Below are 22,219 nucleotides of genomic sequence, written 5' to 3'. Positions count from 1 at the left end.
TGTTTGTTGTTGGAGTTTTTTCTTCTTCATGTGATTCATGTGAATCAGTTACTTCTTCTTCTTCTCTGTTTTATTGGCGGGTCGCAAACAACTTTAAGGTGCATACCGCCACCTACTGTACAAGAGTGTGTAAAATCATTTAATTTAGCCTTTGTTTAATTCTATTTATCAGCCTAGTGTCTTTTAAGAAATTAATTAGTGCCTTTCTGGTGATTTCACCCTCTTCTCCCTCTGATCCGAGTATCCTCCTCAAATTCTACTCATGTCCTGCCTCTCTGACTTTTTCCTGTAGCCTTTCTCTTTCTATTTCATATCTGTTGCAATACATTAGAATATGTTCACTGTGTTCTTTTACTCCACAGTTCTCACACTTATCACTGTCCCTTTTCCCATAACATACAAAGTGCAAAGTTGAGCCAAATCACTTTCTGGAAAAATGATGTCCAATATCCCATTCTTTCATTCATTTTTAGGCCCCGAGCACTTACAGTGCGAGAATTATTCTTTCTTTCTTTATCCTTCTGACGAAACTAGGACCTTTTTGGCCCCCTAAACGTGCCCCAAAAGTCACCAAATTTTGCACGCAAGCCAGGCCTGGCGAAAAATGTGATATTTAATGGTTTGCATTAATGGGCGTGGCAAAATGGCTCAACAGCGCCCCCTAGAAAACTTTGTGCCTCAACTCCCACAATATGGTTTGACGTACATGCACGAAAATCGGTACACACCTGTATCATGCCGCAACTTAAAGAAAAGTCTGTTGGCGCGATGGCCGAAACCGAACAGGATGTCGGCCATTTTCAATTAATCGTGTAATTTTGGTGAAATTTATGCCATTCCTTCAGCCGCTTCAAAGCCCGAACCGTAATGTGCACCCAGGTGTGTTATACATCAAAATGTGCGTCTCCATCCTGCGACGACGCGCATTACTTTTCTCTTTCAAAAGCGTTACCGCGGCGACGCTAGATGTCAAAAAGCGCACCCTCCCTTCATCTGATTGGTCCATACAGAAAAAACTTTGTGCCTCAAGCCCCACAATACGGTTTGACGTACATGCACGAAAATCGGTACACACCTGTATCATGTCACAACTTAAAGAAAAGTCTCCTGGTGCCATGGCCGAAACCGAACAGGAAGTCAGCCATTTTGAACATTTTGAATTAATCGTGTCAGCCGCTTCAGAGCCCGAACCGTAACGTGCACCCAGGTGTGTTTTACATCGAAATGTTCGTCTCCATCCTGCGACTACACGCATTACTTTTCTCTTTCAAAAGCGTTACCGTGGCGACGATAGACGCCAAAAAGCGCGCCCCCCCTTTCATCTGATTGGTCCATATTTGATAGTTTCCCAAAAGTCACCAAATTTTGCACGCAAGTCAGGCCTGGCGATAAATTTGATATTTCATGGTTTGCATTAATGGGCGTGGCCTAATGGCTCAACAGCGCCCTCCGGAAAACGTTGTGCCTCAAGCCCCACAATACGGTTTGACGCACGAAAATCGGTACACACCTGTATCATGTCGCAACTTAAAGAAAAGTCTCTTGGCCCCATGGCCGAAACCGAACAGGATGTCGGCCATTTTGAATGAATCGTGTCATTTTGGCGAAATTTATGCCATTTCTTCAGCCGCTTCTTCGCCCGAACCGTAACGAGCACCCAAGTGTGTTATACATCAAAATGTGCATCTCCATCTTGCGACGACCCACATTACTTTTCTCAGTCAAAAGCGTTACCGTGGCGACACTAGACGCCAAAAAGCGCGCCCCCACTTCATCTGGTTGGTCCATATGTGATAGTTCATACTTTCTGCCATAACTTTTGAATGGTGTGATATAAAGAGTCGTGGGTGGTGTCATCGGACTCGGTATTGAGTACTACTTGACCTTCGTTGGCATGAATTAGCCCCGCCCCTTCTTCTGATTGGACGATATTTGATAGTCCCTATTTTCTGCCATAACTTTTGAATGGTTTGACGTGGAGAGTTGTGGGTGGTGTCACAACGTATTTATGCAAATGTATGGACTTTCTAATTTTGACATTATTTCTTGAATATTTTATAGATAGATAGATAGATAGATAGATAGATAGATAGATAGATAGATAGATAGATAGATAGATAGATAGATAGATAGATAGATAGATAGATAGATAGATAGATAGATAGATAGATAGATAGATAGATAGATGGATGGATGGATAGATACTTCCCCAGCTATTTAACATGAAACAATTTAATCTGATTTTTTTTGTTTACATTGATTCAATGATGAAACGTTGCATGTTGACTAAACTCCTGTTCCTGCTGAACTGAGTCATTGATGATCAAACTGCTGTCAGCTCAGAAGACACAAGAAGAAGGCCACACGTATTCTCAGAGAAGAACATGAGAGGACTCTGTTGCTTCCATTTGCATAACAGACAAACCTTTAATTCTGCACAATAACAAATATATCCTGACATGACTTCTATCTAAACTTCAGGAGGTATGGTTGAATTGTATTGCTTGAGCTCTTAAGTTGACTGGTACTACTGACCCAACTGTATTTCAAATATCGGTCCTGAATAAAGGCCATCCGTAATTCTCATTTCTTTAATAGTAGATCAAGGATCCATTAACTCAGAGTTGAAAAGCAAGCTCTAAAAAACTGATGAACAGAAATACAAAAATATTTTTCAGTAGGTGATAAATACACCTATATCAGATGTGTTGTTACTCCTAAGCAAATGGCATTTATACAAAAGTTGTTTGTTGTAATGTGAAATCAGTTCATGGATCCTTGAAAAAAATCCCAGAGCTCCACTCCGAATGTTTTGTTGGCTGTAGGGTGTTTTTTTCAAGCATGAATCCTGGAGCTAATTTTCACCAAAAAAAGAACAAATATTTAAGCTTAGCTAGTCCCTGAAATATTTCCTTGTTTGAGTTGAAATGTATACTAAACTGCTGCTCCCCACATGTATGATAATTGGATCAACCTCACTAATAATCTGGAGGTGGTCTTATGTTCCTCTGATAATGTAAAAACTTTTTAGAAGTCAAATTAATGACAGAGACGATGCACTTTGTTCATACTGCCACATGTTTTACACTCGTGTATAGTCTGAAAATACTTAGGTCAATGTTTTTTTTATTAGTTAGTTTGATGTATTTATTTGTTCTGTGTTTACTGGTTTAAATGTTCTTGTTATCCTTGTCAAACTGCCACAACCTGTCTTTTAACTGTCCCCTGGGAACAGTGAAGTGTTTTGAATTGAACTGAATTTTTCCCTAGAATCGTATCAGATTCCTCAGGTGTGAGGGTAGAAATCACAAGGAGGTGGAAAAACTTGAAGTCTAGAGTACAAATAACTTCCCATGAAACAAAACCACTGATAAAAATCTGAATGTAGCTGTTAAAAAAAGAAAAAGAAAGAAAGATAAAGACAGTTCTCAAATTAGTGAGATAAAAAGACTTTGAAGAAGAATTTGGATGTGAGTTTGACATTAAACTTTGTAGATTTATTCCAGACATTTATTTCTATTTTTTTTTTTTTTTTTTTAATGTATACCATCAATACCAGTTTCCTCTCCTTCAAGGTCTGGCTGTTTAAGGCTGTAATAACAATTAACTCAAGCTTCCTTCCCCAAACAAATCTTAAAATAGCTCCAGACTGAACCAACATCCTCTACTGTGCATAAATTACACCAAGAGATTTTAAACTTAACCCAGGACAAGGTGAGGATGTGTGCGTTATTTATTCTGTCTGTAGACAAATCCAGCTACAGTATGAGTATATTATTTTCGTGTGATCCTGTGCACTAAATTGTGGTAGTTTTTAATTGTTTTGGAGCGTTCCATACCACACAGGTGAAACGCAATGCACAGGTTACACAGAGTAATTACATTTATTGAACCAATATATAATCTGTGATATCTTATTTGTCTTCATGGAGAAAGTGGAGATTACTACTGACTTTATCCTCTAACAACAGCAAAATTACAAGATTTATCCACACTGAAAAAGTACATTATTACTTTGTGTTAGGGGTGTAACGATACACTAATCTCACAATACGGTACGATACATGATATTGAGGTCACGATAACGATACAATACGATATTATAGCAGTATTTTTTTAAGAACTTTGAATGAGGAACATATGACTGGAAAAAAATGGTCTTTTATTTGAAAGACACAAAATACAAAACAATGCTGTGCATTTGCCCTATTGTTACAGTTTGTAATGCTTTATAACTGTTTAAGTTTTAAAGAGAAAGCCAGGCCAACCATTTTCCACAAACTGAACTAAAAGTAAATGTCAGGTTTGCATAATGCATCTTCAGTTTCATACAATAAAAATATTTTGCCACAAACTGAATAGTTTCTCTCATGTATGACTTGAGTTTTTTCTTTTCCAGAAATTTAACAACTAAAATTAAATAAATAAATAAAAGTAAATAAATACATAGTCAACACAATAGATTAATATTAATAATCCAATATCGCGATACACTTTGTCACCTCCACGACACGTATTGTGACGTTTTTGTATCGCAAAATTTTGTGGCACGATATATTGTTACACCCCTACTTTGTGTACACATTATGCACTTTTGTATCCAAATGCATGAACAGTCACACCTGCCCATCATTTCTGGACAAGTGAAGAACTTAGCCACTGTGAACATGCGTAAGACTCCCTGTTCAGCGGTCGACTAAGCTCTGCACCTGGTCAGAAAGAGCAGATGCACATGACACAAACACACTCCTCCAAATCCTCCAATCTTGCCTCAGATGACCTTTTCTTTCAGTTTGATCCACAGACCGGCAGCTTGAAGAAATCTGTCAGGTAAAAAAAAAAAAAGGTTGAAGAAACTGTGACGCTCTCCGACTATGAGGAAACAACCTTGTGCAGATCCTACCCTAGTTCCAGATCCAGCCGCAGCAGACACCGTAGCAGTATAGTATAGATTTTTTTCCCCTATCTATCCCAAATCATCATGCCAGAGATCCACACAGCCCCAGTAAACATATCCCGGTCCTCCGGGGAAGACCACACTGCTCTGTGAAGTCATCTTGTTCCTTTCTCCAGTCCTTTTTCTCTCACGTTCCACTCTCTCTCCGGTCCTCCCTCCCCCACTTTCCCCTCTCAGGCTCCCATGCTCGGTTTAACTCTGGGTATTTCCCTCATTAACTGTTACGCCTATATCAGGGAGTCCAGAGAGGCCCGAGGAAGTCTGGATGTGAAACCAAATGAAAGCATGCTTCTCTGATAGTAACTAATGATAATCAGCCCTTTGCCCCTCAGCCAGGCTCATGGCAGGTGTGAGGGCATTCTGGGACACAAGCACTTGCACAAAATGAGGAATATCTACAGCTTCTGTCTGTTGGCTTTATCTTGTGACCCATGTCTAATTTGATGCAGGAAGTTATTATACCTTAATTTAGATCCATAATTTGATAAATGTGTAGCAGAAACATTCAAAGAATAGTTTCCTGTGAATTTATGTCTTGAGTGGGTGGAAAATAGCTGCAGAACGTTTGATACGCTCATAATATCAACATGACCCAGTCATTTAGTGTTATGAATCCATGGGAATGACTTTACTTCATTTACAGTGTCTGGTACTCGGTTCCTTCTTCACTCCTCAACATCAGTCTAAATGCCAATAAACAGTGAAATGACATACTCTGAAAGTATACAAAGATATTCCTCAACATATGATCCTGTTTTACATACATCAGAAAAAGGAAATACGTCCTCTTTTCCTCATCAAAGCAAAAACAAATAAAAATGAAGGACGTCAAATGAATACATTTTTTAATTGCAATTAATCGTAAGAATTTATAGTTAACACACAATCAAATGCACAAAAAACATTTTAATAATGTATTATTCACCTTAAAAAATAATTTTCAAATTGCAATAATGCAGAAACAGAAAATTATCCATGTTTTGGCTGTTGTAGTATTATTATATATCAAAAATATACAAGTCATGTAAAATATTGTCCATTTAAACGTCCTGTTTGAAGCAGCTTTTAATAAACATTTGGACATCCTGGTTTGTATAGTTTGATTTCAAATCCATGAGAACTTAATATTTTTGTACATCAGCAGAATTTATATGAAGCAATCATTTTTTTTCTGATTGGGTCAGCTGAAGGATCTTGCAGCCACAGCAAACTTTGATTGACGTGCAGTAGGTGTGTTCCTTTGAGGGCAACATGGCAACATAGGAGGTGTGTATATTCCTTTTTTTTTTTTTTTGTATTTTAATGCCTATTTTTCCACAGGAAGAAGATAGGAAGAAGAAGATATTTGGGAGGCGTGCATCATCTTCTAAGCTTAAAAATCTATTGCAAGTTTGAGTGTATACATGTAGGAATAAGTGATTAATTCATGTGTTAACGTGAGTCAACAACAATGGATGTCTCAGTGATTTACAGCAGAACTCCAACCTAGAGAAACAGCGTGTACTCATATGCAGGGCCGCCGCAAGGGGTGTGCGAACCGTGCGACCGCACGGGGCCTCGCGCCCCAAGGGGCCTCGCGCTATGGGCCGTTTTTTTTTTCGTTTTTTCCCTTATAGATATCAATAGTCACGTTCCATTACAGACCTAAATGTGTACTAGTCTGTGCATATCAATAAATATATGTGCAATGATGCGCGTGTCTGTTGTTCAATACAACTGCGTCTGACCAAGCGCAGACACAAGGTGCTCTGATCCAGGGGATGAAAAAAGAAAAAAAAACTAAAGAAAATGGAAGAGTTTAATGCCTCTCTGAAAGGCTTGTTTGATACATTTGTTACAAAAATCACCGATCAACCGGGTCTCAAGCAGCCGTGGGGCCCCGCGTCGAGGCAAGCCAAATGATGATGAGGCAGGGGAAGGTATCCAGTATTTTGCTAATTGGAGAGTTAAAATTGCAAATATAGACACCCGATCCGACCCGAAAAACCCCAAAAATTTCGCGCGCGCTCACTACGCTCACGCGCAAGGGCACCCCCCGGCCATTTCGCACAGGGCCTCACAAATCTTCCAGGCAGCTCTGCTCATATGTGTTGTGTTTGCATGTGAACTTTACCTCATTTGGTTACGGCTGTTCAAAACCACATTGTAACTTCATCACTCTATCATTGATTTTTGTAATGGCAGGTTCAGGTACCACTTTTGTTGCTTTGAATGACAATTGAGAAATTAAAAAATATCCAAACCTTCAACCAGAAAAAGATTAAAAAAACAAACAAAAGCGAGTTGGCTTTCAAGACATAAAACACCAACCAAAGTACTGGTAGAGCATTATTAAGTTCTTTCTCAAGGTAAGTAAATGATGGTGTGCAACTGCTGACAAACACCAAGCTGTTTGCTATTAGCAAAGCCAAAACGTAATACCATTTTGTAGTTCAACACATGGGCCATGATTTGAAGCTAATGTTGGGTTAAAATATAGATGTTGGAGGCTCGGGGGGGGTTCTGCTCTTATCTGAGCAGCAGTTCTTACAAAATGAAATATTTTCTGACCTAAATATGGAGTGGGGACTCATTTTCGAGATCTGAATGTTCATTGTCAAGCTTAAAAAAGACTACAGTATAAACTGTCCCTTATGTCTGCACTTTAATTTCTGCAGCCCCTCCGTGTTCAGCGGCATGGGTGGAGTATAAAATAGAGGACCCCTTGTCCCAAATGTGTAAAGTTCACCCACCTACCTATGAAAGACCACGAGGTCCAGGCTGCAAGACAGATGGACTCTGTGGTTGATTTGTGTTTCCAACTGTTCAAAAGTATCATCACACTTTTCACTGGGCTGAGCATGATGTTTCATGACATAGTCATTAATTTAGCACTTAATTGTACCCACTGGTTGTGTTTGAATAACTTCAAGACATCCGTGTGTCTCTGTGCTCAATTAACCAACCTTTCTATCTCATTTTGATCATTTTTCACCTCTTTTACGTTCACCTTTACATTTTACATCACTTTTTTTGTCTGGCCTTGTTTGATTTTACCTCTCTTTTTGGTATTTTGGTGTTTTTTTACGTGTTTGTTACTTGTTTCTCAATTTCAACTCATTTTGTTGTTTTTATTTTATGAAGAAATGTGTCTCACGTTGTGAAATAGGTCCATGACATTCCTAATTTACTGGACAGTGTTCAGCAGAAAGCCAATAGTCTTCTTTTTCTTCAGTAAAAAAAATTCATGTCAACATCTGAAAACAGAGCTACTGAGAGCGATGAAGCCCAAACCCAAACACCAATGATACTGGGCCACAAAAGTAGAGCAGACCTGAGAGGCTAATCCATCTTTAGATATGGACATTCACCGATCATTACCTGCAAATCAGCACAAACACATAGGTCATTGATCCTCAGTAAAATAAACAGATAAATCAAATAAAAAAATAAAGTGATTATCTTATCACGAAGGCAATTCAGCTAAGATTTAAATTGTAGCAATGCACCGAACGGACAGCCATACACTCACCTCAGTGAAGAGCCCTCTTACAGTTAGGAGCGTATTTTGTATTTGTACTGCTTAAAAGTGTTTCATTTAAAGCAGCACAATGTAACTTTTCCACCTTAATATAATATTTCCAGAGTCATTGTGATGGTACATCAACTTCCAACAGGTTTAATGAACCTCTGTCATGGTCTGAGGGGTCTGTATCACCTTCACTGGCACTATGTAACTTTGAGGAGCATGGTAGGAACCCTTCCACACTAAAAAACTACACATTTTTACGGCTTTGACTGCTTTACGGCACATACGTCACTTCCCCCTCCTTCCCGATTCGTAGTCCAGATGAAAGCGGGGCGGGGTGTGGAGCGCAGAGCTCAGCAGAAGCTGGTATCATGGCCGAAGCAGTGAATAAACCGAAGAAAATAAAAGTTTTATCGGAGGAGGCGAAAAAAAACGTTTGTAACGTTTGCGCATTATCTCGCTGAAACACTTCACTCATAAAACCAAGTTGAACTTAGTGATTTTCAACATCGTCATATTATATTGTTTAGCCAAAAATAGATACATTACCTCTTTGCTATCCCTCCTGCAAGGTAGAAAAGTAGTTTTGAAAGTCCGTCCCGTCTTCTCTCTTTTAAGACTCATATCCGGCACTTTTTAATCCTCATATTGTACATTTCTGTTTATTTCTGTTTATACATTTTATTTTATTCTATCTCTTATTTTATCTCCATATATTTGTTTGTTTTTATATTTTTATTTTTACTGTATTGCACCAATCACCACAACAAATTCCTTGTGTGTGTTAACAAACTTGGCAATAAACCCCCTTTCTGATTCTGATTCTGATTCTGATTCTGATTCTGAAAACAAATGCACGCGACGGGGACAGGATATTTCCGGCAGTACGCGCTGGTGCTCATGGGAAATGTAGTGTTCTTTCTGATAAAGCACTACCGCTTTTGTCCAAAGGAGCCGCCAAACTCAACAAAAGCTGAAAGTTACATTGTGCTGCTTTAATGTGAACTGTTCATACATACAGGAAAAAGAGTGTGAGTAGGCAGGTTTATATGTGAGGACATTATTGTGCAGTCTTTTGCGTGATTTCTCAGATAGTAATCATTTCATCAAGGCTCAGAAGGTTTATTGTCAGGTTGTTCAAGTTTTCTAGTGTTTCTACACAGATGCATGTTTTTAAGTAGATTATTTCCTCAGATACTTATAGTTCAGCTTCAAGGCCTCTTAGACCTATCATTCTTCCCGGTTTCACGTGTCTCATAACACATTTTGGCTCATAAATGCTGTTCTTATTCCATCATATTAAAAACCAAACACTGTGATCTCAAGTTCATCCCATCCTGCTGTACGGGGAGAAGTTAGCAGTGCATGATGTGACTGCCGAAGCTTGCTTAATGGGAATCACACTACAATAACATGCTGGATCCTGCTGGCTGCCCAGGGTTTCAGGTTTTACATGTTTGATCCGCGGAGGCATGGCATACCAAGCGTGATCTTGGCATGTGACCTCGCCAGCTGTTCAGCCACTTTGGCTTTGACCTCCAACCCCTCTGGGAGTCAGAGTACAATCATGCTTGACTTGCTGGGCTTTTATGAAAAGTTGAGACCTGTTGACTGAAAGATCGGTGTGAAGGTTTAAGGGCAGCTAGATGAAAGAAAAGGTAAAAGTTCCTGCACTGCCGCAGCACATGACAATTATAAGACATTTTTGGGGAACATACTGTTACAGACGGAGTGCATCTGATGATATGAAGTTGCACTTGGAAACTTTTCTTTCTTTTATCAGATTCTATTTTCTTGTAAACAAACATATTTACCTACACTTATATTTGGACGCCCCCCATGAGTGGAAACATTTAACAATGCTTCTTTTTTTCCTTAATAAGGAGTTGATTTTTAACTGACTAATTTGACTGACTGACACCAAATCCACATAAAAACAATAAATGCATATCACTGATCTATCTCAAAAATGTTAAACTGTTCCGATAAACTCTGGAAATATGATGAATAATATTCTGCAGGCGCTGGAGCTCAGAGTCAGAGAACACTAGTGCAAGAAAAATAGGTAGGCAGCAATATTACTTCACAATGTTTTTATTGTGCTTTCATTTGTCACTTCATTACTTTTTAATTAGCACGTCGGCTGCATTGCAATGTTTTATCTACTGCATTGTTCTTATTCTCCTGATTTCTTTACTTTTATGTAACCAAATGTGTAATTCAACTGAAAAGTATTTTGGTGAACTTATCTTTGCAGATGTTCCATGTATGTAAAGCCACCCTTACATCACAGCATCATATAGCCTACATCTTGTCAGTCATTGACATCATGTAGAACTGTAGGTCACGTTCTGAACAGCAATATTCGCCCCCGTCATTTGACGCGTCAACAGGCTCGTTCTCCTGAAAGACACCTGTAGTTCAAATACATAAATATCTCCGCTGTTTCTCATCATCAGTTGCTGCATCGGCAGGACTTGTAGTGCAGTCTCCTGACGGCTCTGGTTGAACGGCCCGACAAACCATCTCAGATCATGTGGTTTTCCTTACCGAGATCACAAGAAAAGCAGAGCAGTGATCTCCTCTCCATCCCGTGTTGCTGTCTTGTTTATTTATCTTTATTCCACCAACTCGAAATATTAATCACTTTTCTAAGCGAACGGCGCTAACGTAGTTCAAACAACAGGTGTATCCGCCCCTTTAATCTGATTGGTTTACGAGTAAATCGTGTTTTATCCACTGCTCTGCGTCCCCCACGTGGGGAGCGCTCTTATGATTGGCTGAAACAAAGGAAGATATCTTATTTGTTGTGCAAATACGTGTTAAAAAAAACTTATTTGTGGATCGAGTCACGTCAGAGGAGTCTCAAAAGTCACACGCAAATCCAGCGCAGCTCACAGACAAAAAAACGTTTGTAAATCAGGTTATATTTGTGTGCGCATCAAAAATATATTTGTATATCTTGCCTTACGCACGTGTGAATTGTTCTGTGCATTTGTGAAACTTGTCCTGTGCATTTGTGAAACGGTGTATGAATTTGCGAATCGGTGTGTGCATTTGTGAATTTTGTCCTGTGCATATGTGAAACGGTGTGTGCATTTGCGAATCGGTGTGTGCATTTGTGAATTTTGTCCTGTGCATTTGTGCAATGGTATGTGTGAATCGGTGTGTGCATTTGTGAATCGTGTGTGTATTTGTGAATTTTGTCCTGTGCATTTCTGAAACGGTGTGTGCATTTGTGAATTTTGTACTGTGCATTTGTGAAACGGTGTGTGCATTTGCGAATCAGTGTGTGCATTTGCGAATCAGTCTGTGCATTTGTGAATTTTGTCCTGTGCATTTGTGAAACGGTGTGTGCATTTGCGAATTATGAGACTGTTCTAGCTCCATATACTTTCTGTACCCAGCATTCATCTTTAATTCTCCTCCACTGTGGAATAATCTCCCAGAATGCATCAAAGTTACCTTTTACCGAGGTTGAAAACCTTTTCATTTACTGCTGCATTTCAACAATCTCTCACAATGCACTGTAACTTTTATGTCTTGCGTTCATCTGGTTTATCCTTCTTTAACGTATGTCTGTGTCTTTTTAACTTTTTATTCTGCTTTTAATCAGAATATAACCTGTCATGTTATAAACATGTCTTCACCCATTTCCAAAGATTAGGAGCCTGTTAAAGTTTAAACCCGTTGTTTCTCTTTCAGATCTGCCACAGACTTTTCCATGCTTAAAGAGAGGGACCTTCCATGTACAGGACTGTCTCAGAAAATTAGAATATTGTGATAAAGTCCTTTATTTTCTGTAATGCAAAAATGTCATACATTCTGGATTCATTACAAATCAACTGAAATATTGCAAGCCTTTTATTATTTTAATATTGCTGATCATGGTTTACAGTTTAAGAAAACTCAAATATCCTATCTAAAAAATTAGAATATTATGGGAATCTTAATCTTAAACTGTAAACCATAATCAGCAATATTAAAGTAATAAAAGGCTTGCAATATTTCAGTTGATTTGTAATGAATCCAGAATGTATGACATTTTAGTTGTTTTTAAATTGCATTACAGAAAAATAAAGAACTTTATCACAATATTCAAATTTTCTGAGACAGTCCTGTATAAAACGAGATGCATCTTCCCCTTTCTTCAAAACACAACTTCCGTCTGGAGGGACACATTCTGACAACCAGCTAATTGTATAGCACACTGCATGAACACACAAATGCAACACATTACAACAGCGGCTGAAGCCACAGCGAGCCGGTTTCAGAGCATTGTAAAACCAAATGTTGATATAAAGGACATTTGATTGATTGAGCCCAGCTCCTCAGAGGAACGAGCCCCTTTAAAAGGATTTTTTTAAGGCTGTTACAACCATATAAACACAGTAAACTGGAAGAGCTGGGATCTCAGCTAGAAAGAGTTAAAGCTCTCTTAAACAAACTAAATATTACAACTTCAAGACAAATCAAAAATAGGATCAGTGATATCAGTGACAGTGTATATCTATATTAATTTATTGTTGTTTCTTTGTTTTTCAACTCCCATCATTTTTTCTATTATCACCATTTTATTATTTTTATTTCTATTGTTATTTTTCAATTTCATCAAGTTGTTTCTAATCTTATCAGAGATAAATACATGTCACTCTGTGCTGCATGACAAAGCACTACAGTTATCAGTTAAAAAATAAACACATACAGTATGTTTTAGATTGTATTCTTAACTGAAATCCTTTCTCTTAATGTGACAAAAACATGTTGACTTACCGTACACGGTGGTCTGTCCCGTCGCTCACGCTGTGACCCGGTGACACTGCCTTCCTGGGACTTTCCTCTGCATCCAGCATGCCAGGAGGAAGCAGTGGGCCGAGGCTGACGTATTTCTCTCCTTTTATAAATCAGGCTTTATAAGTTGACATAGTGTCGTTTGTGCATTAGGCCTGCCCCAGCTCCACAACAATTCAAAGAGCAGTTTGTTGGCCTGTCCTTATTCACACAAAGCACTTCTTTCAGGCTGAGGCTGAGAGTAGGAAGTCCAGCATTGTACCCCAGCTCCTTCAATCCAGTTCACTTCAACAAAACTTAATTGGCATGGTGTTTCTAGACGACAAAAAACGGTGAAAGTTGGAGAGGAATGACGCAGTATTTTTTGCTAAGCTGTTTGGTGGTTTTTAGTGATGTTTATGGAATTTCATCTTCTTTACTTTAAGTTTTTGGATCATGAAAATGTGATATAAAACCACCTTAAATTCAATAATAAAACTTCAAAAACAAGCCATACGTATCATCAATAAGGCTGATTACTACGCTCACACAGATCCACTTTTTCTAAATTCTCATGTTATTAAATTTTATGATTTGTTTTATTTTAAAATCATGCAAATTATGTTCAAAGCAAAATCAAAAATGCTCCCTGACTAGATACAGAGGTTCTTTTCAATTCAGGAGACTCGTTACAATCTTAAAGGTGTCTGCAATTTCACAGTACAAAAAGCTAAAAAAGGTATGAAAAGGAGATGTGTCTCCATCACTGGAGTTAAATTCTGGAACGATGCCAACATACATTTAAAAACATGTCATTCTTTTTTTGTATTTAAGAAAATGGTTTGTAAAGCTATTTTTGAAGCTTATAAGTGCAATTGACCATCTGTAAATGTTTCTTTGCTTTTCTATAGTTTCTTTGCTTTTCTATTCTCTTTTTGGTCTTCTGGAGGTCGGTAGCCAAAAAAAGAAAGTTGGTACAATAGGATAGGCTTTTATAAGCATTTTGCTTCAGCCTATGCCTTTTCAGTTATTGTTCAACACATTTTTTGGTTTTGTATGAAATGTTAATGCTGTGCACAATGTTTTTTTGGTGTTGTTTTGTGTTGTCATGACTGAATAAACTTCGTTCATTCATTCATTCATTCATTCATTCATTCATTCATTCATTCATTCATTCATTCATTCATTCATTCATTCATTCATTCATTCATTCATATTTTGTACAACTCAAGTGTCCTTTAGTCCAACTGAACATGTTTGAAGTACATATGCAAACCACTTCCCAACACCTTCTGAAGCTGATATGATGAAATCTTTTGCATACAGCAGTCTATCGACACTTCATGCATACACTGAGCAAAAGTAATTTTCGTCTGGAGCCTCTTCTCTGTCTGCCTGATAACTGCAGATCCAACATTGCTTCTTTTTTTTGCTCTAGGTATTACTTTACTACCTCTCAGAGAAATGTCCAGAGGGGTCAAAAGTATTCACATTCATTACTCAGGTAGAAGTATAGATACTAGAGTTTAAAAATACTCCTGTAGAAGTTGAAGTATCAACTCAAGTTTTTTACTCAAGTAAAAGTATAAAAGTACTGGTTTCAAAACTACTTAAAGTACCGTATAAAAGTAAAAGTAATGTAAGGGGGAAAAAAGCCATTAAGGACAAAAGGCATTGAAAATGAATGCATCTTAGTATAATGCAAATATATTAAAGAACCATATATGTGTACTATTGAGCATTAACATGTGTTTCAGAGAGCAGCAGATATGATGACTAGTTGCCTATAAGTATTGTAATGGTGCAAAAAGTCAAACTTCAGAGGCATGTTATCATTTATCCTAACCTTTATTGGAATGTACATCCAAGTTTAGTTGCAGGAATCTGAGGGAACGGATGTAAGAACAAAACTGGACAAGAACATCTGAAACAACCACAACCAAATTCACTCTATCCGGATGGAGCAATTTAACTGGATAGTTTTGTTTTAAAGGCCGAAATTAAATTGAGTAATGAGGCTGTTTTTAAAATGTAAGGAGTAAAAAGTACAGATAATTGCGTGAAAATATAAGGAGTAAAAAGTACAGATAATTGCGTGAAAATGTAAGGAGTAAAAGTAAAAAGTCGTCTGAAAAATAATTACTCCAGTGAAGTATAGATAACCAAAATTTCTACTTAAGTAAGGTAACGAAGTATTTGTACTTCGTTACTTGACACCTCTGGAAATGTCTATAACTTGTAATGATGAATATGCCCCTGCATCCATTAAACAGGTTTCAATGGTGCTCAGCAGGTCGTGTATTGTGTACGCACTGGATTCAATCCTGTTTTTGTAGAAATCAGCAGCCTGTAAGTTTAATTCATGAGATCAGTTCGCACGAACAATGACGTCTACTCTTTCTGTGCGCAAGTACTTTTCCAATGCTGTGGTAAGTGTGTCTGGTGTGATGTCAGAGCATGTGACTAATACATTGTCTATTTTCTGCAGCCTCACAGTTTAGAATCACAATTGCAAAAGAGTTGGAACACCGTCTAAAATGTAAATATAAACGAAATGCAGTGATTTGCATCTGTAATAAATCCATATTTTATTGCCGAAAGAATGAGGAAAATATATTCGATGTTAAAAACCAGGAATTTTATTATTTTATGAAAGTTATTAGCTCACATCATCTCGCAGCAACAGTATAAAAAAATATTGGGAATAGGAATCGAAAGGCTTGGCAAAGTATGAGGTACCTGAAGGAAACACCTCAGACATCATCTTCTTCCAGAACGTTGTCCTGTCCCAACTTTTTTTCCTTAAAATGGTACATATCCTTTGTTTTATCATTTAATGTATTTTCTATGTTCTCTATTGAGAAATTATACATTTCTCTTGTTCACGTGTACAAATTTCATTTCATTTATTCTCTATTTCATTCAAAAAAATAAAACAATTCAATACAAATACAAATGTTCTTAAATTGTGAATGAAAAGGGAGCAGAAAGAAGAAGAATCTTATCTGATCTGCCCCTTTTTCCAAGAAATAAGTTCACAAATAACATAAATCAAAAAAAAAAAAAAAAAAACAACAACTAAGTGAATAAAAAACTAAAATAAAATAAAATTACCGCCGTCTATGAGTATGTCAATCAAACTTAACTAACATATTTCATTATATTTACTTAACATACAGGCTTTAATTGTTCTTTTGAATGTAATGTTTGATTTGGATTCTTTGTTTTCTTTATTCAGATTGTTCCATAAACTGATTCCTTTCACAGAAAAACAACGTTTCATCAATTTAGTCCTGCATCTTGGTTTTTTAAAAATCTCTGTTCCTTTTAAGTTATACTTGCTTTCTCTTTTTTCAAATCTTTTCTGAATGTTGATTGGTAAAGTTTTTTTTATGAGCTTTAAACATAATTTGCAGAATACTATAGTCTACTAATTCATGAAATTTCAACAATTTTAACTGATTTTAACTTTCTTCACAAGCGCAAACTTGGGTTTCTCTCTGATTTCCTTTTTCAGGGTGGCAAAAGTTGTTTTGCAACCAGCAACCTCAGCAAAGAGCCAGCAGATGTCGCTCTTGCATTTTCATGAACGAACAGCAGCAGTTCATCTGCCTGAAGAGGGAAACTCTCCAAAGTTCAGCAGACGACTGTAAAAGTGTTCATTGTCAGTTATAAACTTTACTGATATTATAGGCCGTAAAAGCTTCTCTTTATCTTTCTGACAGCAGAATTTCGATATTACTCAGCGTCAATGTAGCATGTGATGTGCATACATGGGCAGGGAAAAGATTGGTTGGAAATGCATTTAAGACATTTAAGTCATATGAAAGAAGTCTCACTTTAAACCCCCGCCACCCCCCACCCCACCCACCCACAGACTGTGTTTCCATCTGGCTCTCGTCTCTGTCCTCATCCCCCTTTTTTTCACCACTCTGAGTGCCAGAATTCTTCAGGGAATATCTGAGACGTGTCAGGACTCTGCAGGTCTGGCAGATGAAGACTCATCTCTGGACAGCTCACCAGCTGCCTGGACTGTGAAAACAGATTTGGTTCTGGCTTCATGACTTCTAATCAGTTGGACCTCCAAAAAAGGATTGAAAAGACCTACCCCAGGTTGTGGAGTATGAGGGTGAGTCAAGTGCTGCAGCTGTCAGTGTTGCTGTTGGGGCTCTGTGAGGCCCGGGGGGCTTCTCCCACAGGAGATGATGTCACATCACAGAGGGCAGGTGAGGTCCCCGTAACCCACCTGAGGATGCTCAGTGTGGGCCTGGCCCACCTGCTGCAGGGCGTGGAGGAGAACGTCCAGCGGCTGGAGCAGGAGGGGGAGCTGGTGGGAAAAGAGCTGGAGGGCGCCACAAAGGGTCTGGAGAGTCTTCGTAAGCAGAGTTTACAGACAGTACGCTCTCACAGGCAGGTGAGGAACAATCTGGAGGTTTACAGCTGCTGTTTATTTTCTTTACATATTTCTTATGATTAAATAGTTGCTTATCTGCAGTACTCGAGTTGTAAAAAAGAATCAGGGGGGATGGTGGATTTTATCATATGGGGACAGATAATTTGTGCTGATTACAAATAATATAATATATTACAAATAATAGCAGTGACCAAAACACCTGCAGAAATACTGCAGGAATGACATAGCAGCAGTTAAATGCAGCCTTCTGTAAGCTTTAAATATCCACTGGGCTTACATCAAATACATCAAAACACAACAATAAAAAACTGTTTCTGAACTTATCAATATGACTCTGTCCTTCACAGGATAAGTAACATGGATCACTGCAAAAACTCAACATCTTAACAAGAATATTTGTCTTATTTCTAGTAAAAATGTCTCATTTTAGTAAAAAAATCTCATTACACTTAAAACAAGACTCATCACTGGAAAAAACAACAATTTTCACCTGTTTCAAGTAGATTTTCCCTTGAAATAAGTAGAAAAATCTGCCAGTGGAACAAGATTTTTTTGCTTGTAATGAGAAGATAAATCTTGTCCCACTGGCAGATTTTCCTACTTATTTCAAGTGAAAATGTACTTGAAACAGGTGAAAATTGTCAAATAAGTTATTTTTCTGGTGTTATTTTTCTGGTGATGACTCTAAATGTTGAAATAGCAGTAAAACCACATTCATTGATGAAATGACATAAGGGATGGAAAGGGGGGATGGCAGTTTTACAGGGGGGATAATTTTGACCGTTTTTATCTCATCCCCCCTCAACTCCAGTACTGCTTATCTGGATATAAAATGGAACGTAGTTTTTAAAATAGTCAGAGTTAAAAAAAAAAAAAAAAGTAATGATTTGTGATTATATTCAAAGATAAAAAACTCACCTTTTTATCTAATTTATCTTATTTTATCTACACTAAAACTGTATCTAATACAGAAATCCGTTACCCTTGATGGGTTTACTGTAATAAGCTGTTTTTCAGGTTAGAAAAGGTCTGCAGATACACACTGCCAGGAGGGACGCGGTGTGGAAAGCCGTCAGAGATCTGCAGAAGGATCTGGAGGATCTGCAGGCTGAACAGGGAGTAATGCAGCAGCAGATGAACCGGATCACTCAGAGTGTTAAGAGACTGATGGCCCTGAGGCCGGGGGTGCAGACCCCCCCTGACATCAGACTCATGAAGGTCAGCAAAAACTAAGAATTTAACCAGTGAACTATCTACTCTCGGTGACACCAACGCATAAGTATATAACCTTACACAGATCAGAACACACGTTACTTTGCACAATCAGCCATTAAAACTTGGAGTCGTTGGGGCTGGGCGATATGGTCCAAAAGTCATATCTCGATATTTTCTAGCTGAATGGCGATACTCGATATATATCGATATTTTTTCTGTGCCGTAATTGGGGTTTCCCCCAAAGCATTATAGCATAGCATCTCTGTTAGCTTCATTTTTTTCTGAGGCAAACCCTTAAAAAAACAGTCAGTTTTAATACAAAGCCTCGTGCCAAATGTCACACAGGTTCCTTTATTAACAGAGGTCTGCACAATATCAAAATGTAGAAAACAAATTAAATAAAAATAAACTGCCTGCATATATAGAATAAAAATGCTTCTTGAATAAAATAAAACAAATATCCCTTTCCTGCATAACAATTACATTAAAATACACTGTGCAATTAATACAATGTAGACAGTAACAGGCAGACTTTTCCACTGAGGTTGACAGTTGTGCAAATAACAAAACATTTGTGCAAATCTCAAATAAAACATTCAAGTCAATTTGTCACAAAATAAGCTATATCAAAATCATAAAAAAAAAAATAAAAAAAAATTAATAATCGATATAAACAATATTGTCTCGTACCATATCGCGTTTGAAAATATATCGATATATATTAAAATCTCGATATATCGCCCAGCCCTAGTCTGTGGATACAGAGAGGGGCACGTGTGTGTTTGGTTTCGCTGTCCATTCCTAAGAAATATAAAGCCCCCATACTTTTTGTGAGAGATTTTCATACTTACACTGTTATGTCTTCCATGTGTCTTAGGTTCTCATCAATAAGCAGGCCCATCGTCTCGCCAACCTCACCTCAGAGGTTACCGCCCAAGAAAGACTCATCAACAGACGCCTACGGCAGATTCAGCACCTGGAGAAAAAGCTATCCTCAGGTTTAAATCTCAAGACTAAAAGCTACGAATTATTAGGATTTTGAGTTCTCTAACATGTTCACCGCTTTGGATAGATTAATCAGTGGACTGTCAATACATTAAATTAATTAATAAACCCTGGACGTTACTGCTAAGTGCTATTTCTTAGATATTGTTTCTACTGACAGACTATAAGTGTAACAAACCATTTGGTGCATCAGGTAAAACAAAGTATGGACTTTTTTAAAGCTGACTGAATACATGTTATACCTCACATTTTTATGCTTTTGCCACTTTATGATGGGAATTCAGGAGTTTACTAACAAATCTAAAAAGGACAAATATGAATGTCTAAAACAGGGGTGTCAAACTCATTTTGCTTGGCGGGCCGGATTTGACCAATTTTTTTCTCGCGGGCCGCACGCTCAGAATAACAAAAACGGTGCGAGAATATTTTTTTCTAATTCTTTTTTTTTTACTATTTTTATCTAATCCAATATCAGTTTAGTTAATTTTAAAGGTAATTATGTAAAATATATTTCTTCATGATCTTTTCTTGAAATTTCTCGGGGTTTTTTTTCAAATTATGTAAGATACTTTTAATATTATTTTACAAAGATAAACAGAAACAAGTATGTTTTGGTTTTTTTATATTTCGCTTTGTTATAGGAAATTTAATTAAAAGCTAAATCTTTCTTATTACATCCGAGTGTTTTTTTGTGATTTAAAGATTTTTCCAGTACAATTAAGTGTATTTATTTTTTTAAATTGGCGCGGATATTTACGCCAGTGTGCCGAAAAAGTCAGCACTTCTCTTTTAACTTTTTTACTTTGTCACTATCCTCGTATTCAAAACTGAAATTCTCCGAATAAATATCTTCTATCATCTTTTTTAGCAGTGATATTTTTCCTGCGAAAATATATAATAGTGGTCAGTTAATAAAAATAAACGACCGTCTACAAAGAAATAAAATCGGCAAGTACATTCTAAAACACTAAAAAAATGTCGAAAACTGCTCTCTTTGTGGAATAACGATGGATTTGTAGAAGAAATATATTATCGGATATGCTGCGATTCATGGCAATTATTTATGCCTTCCTTTTTAGTAAATTAACATTTCGTTTTTTTTGCATTGGAAACTTCTCGCGGGCCGCATGAAAATCTCTCTCGGGCCGCACATTTGACACCCCTGGTCTAAAACATTCAAATGGCAAAGCATCAGGATTATTTCAACCTGTATGGATCATCTAGTGATCATTTCTTTCTCAAAGCGTCTCTGTAACTGAGTTCACGCTCACAACGCTGCCTTCAAGGCCGTAGTTTCAGATTCTTTTTTGCCCTCAAGCTTCACCTTTCCTTTTACGTTGTATTTTGAACAATAACAGTCTTTTACATCTCCTGTTTAGGCAGAATCTTTGTTAAATAGGCTACTTATATTTTGGTTTGTCACTTGGGATTGAAAAACATGAGTCCAGTCAGCAGTAATATATCAAGTAGTCACCACTACGGTATCAGGACTGCAGGTTACCGGCATTTTTGTACTTGTCCAATTCATAATTTTTTAAACGATGATTAGGAGCTCCTTCTGTGGTCTTACCGGCCTTCATGTGTTTATTTCAGGTCCCTGAGGGCCTCGCCACCGCACTGAGGTCAGATATTCTGACCCTGACTGCGTCTGCTGAGCACAGCTGCATCAACACAGTCGCTGCAAGGCTCAACAACCCGCGTTTGAAGATCTGCAAAAGCTGAAAAAGAATATTGCCTCCATCCACAAAAACGATGTGCCATAATCAGAAATGTCCACAGGTGTCAAGTAACGAAGTACAAATACTTTGTTACCTTACTTAAGTAGAAATTTTGGTTATCTATACTTCACTGGAGTAATTATTTTTCAGTTTTTCAATTTCATTTAGGCCTTTAAAAAAAAACTATCCAGTTAAATTGCTCCATCCGGATAGAGTGAATTTGGTTGTGGTTGTTTCAGATGTTCTTGTCCAGTTTTGTTCTTACATCCGTTCCCTCAGATTCCTGCAACTAAACTTGGATGTACATTCCAATAAAGGTTAGGATAAATGATAACATGCCTCTGAAGTTTGACTTTTTGCACCATTACAATACTTATAGGAAACTAGTCATCATATCTGCTGCTCTCTGAAACACATGTTAATGCTCAATAGTACACATATATGGTTCTTTAATATATTTGCATTATACTAAGATACATTCATTTTCAATGGCTTTTGTCCTTAATGGCTTTTTCCCCCCTTACATTACTTTTACTTTTATACTTTAAGTAGTTTTGAAACCAGTACTTTTATACTTTTACTTGAGTAAAAAACTTGAGTTGATACTTCAACTTCTACAGGAGTATTTTTAA

At 37.5% G+C, this 22,219-nt stretch overlaps 1 protein-coding gene across 1 annotated transcript; it reads left to right on the top strand.

Moving 5' to 3' along the window:
* The first annotated feature begins 17,109 nt into the window (after positions 1 to 17,109).
* Positions 17,110 to 21,873, top strand: LOC133454763 (uncharacterized). The gene is made up of 4 exons (XM_061733486.1): positions 17,110 to 17,649; positions 18,667 to 18,867; positions 19,742 to 19,862; positions 21,463 to 21,873. The coding sequence occupies exons 1-4, from the start codon at positions 17,296 to 17,298 to the stop codon at positions 21,468 to 21,470; spliced, it is 684 nt and encodes a 227-aa protein (XP_061589470.1). The 5' UTR covers positions 17,110 to 17,295; the 3' UTR covers positions 21,471 to 21,873.
* The last annotated feature ends 346 nt before the right edge of the window (positions 21,874 to 22,219 follow it).

This window comes from Cololabis saira, chromosome 11 (genome assembly GCF_033807715.1).
Source record: "Cololabis saira isolate AMF1-May2022 chromosome 11, fColSai1.1, whole genome shotgun sequence".
Classification (NCBI taxonomy): Eukaryota; Metazoa; Chordata; class Actinopteri; order Beloniformes; family Belonidae; genus Cololabis; species Cololabis saira.
The sequence above is the reverse complement of the archived record's forward strand: the minus strand, read 5'-3'. Positions and strand labels throughout refer to the sequence as shown.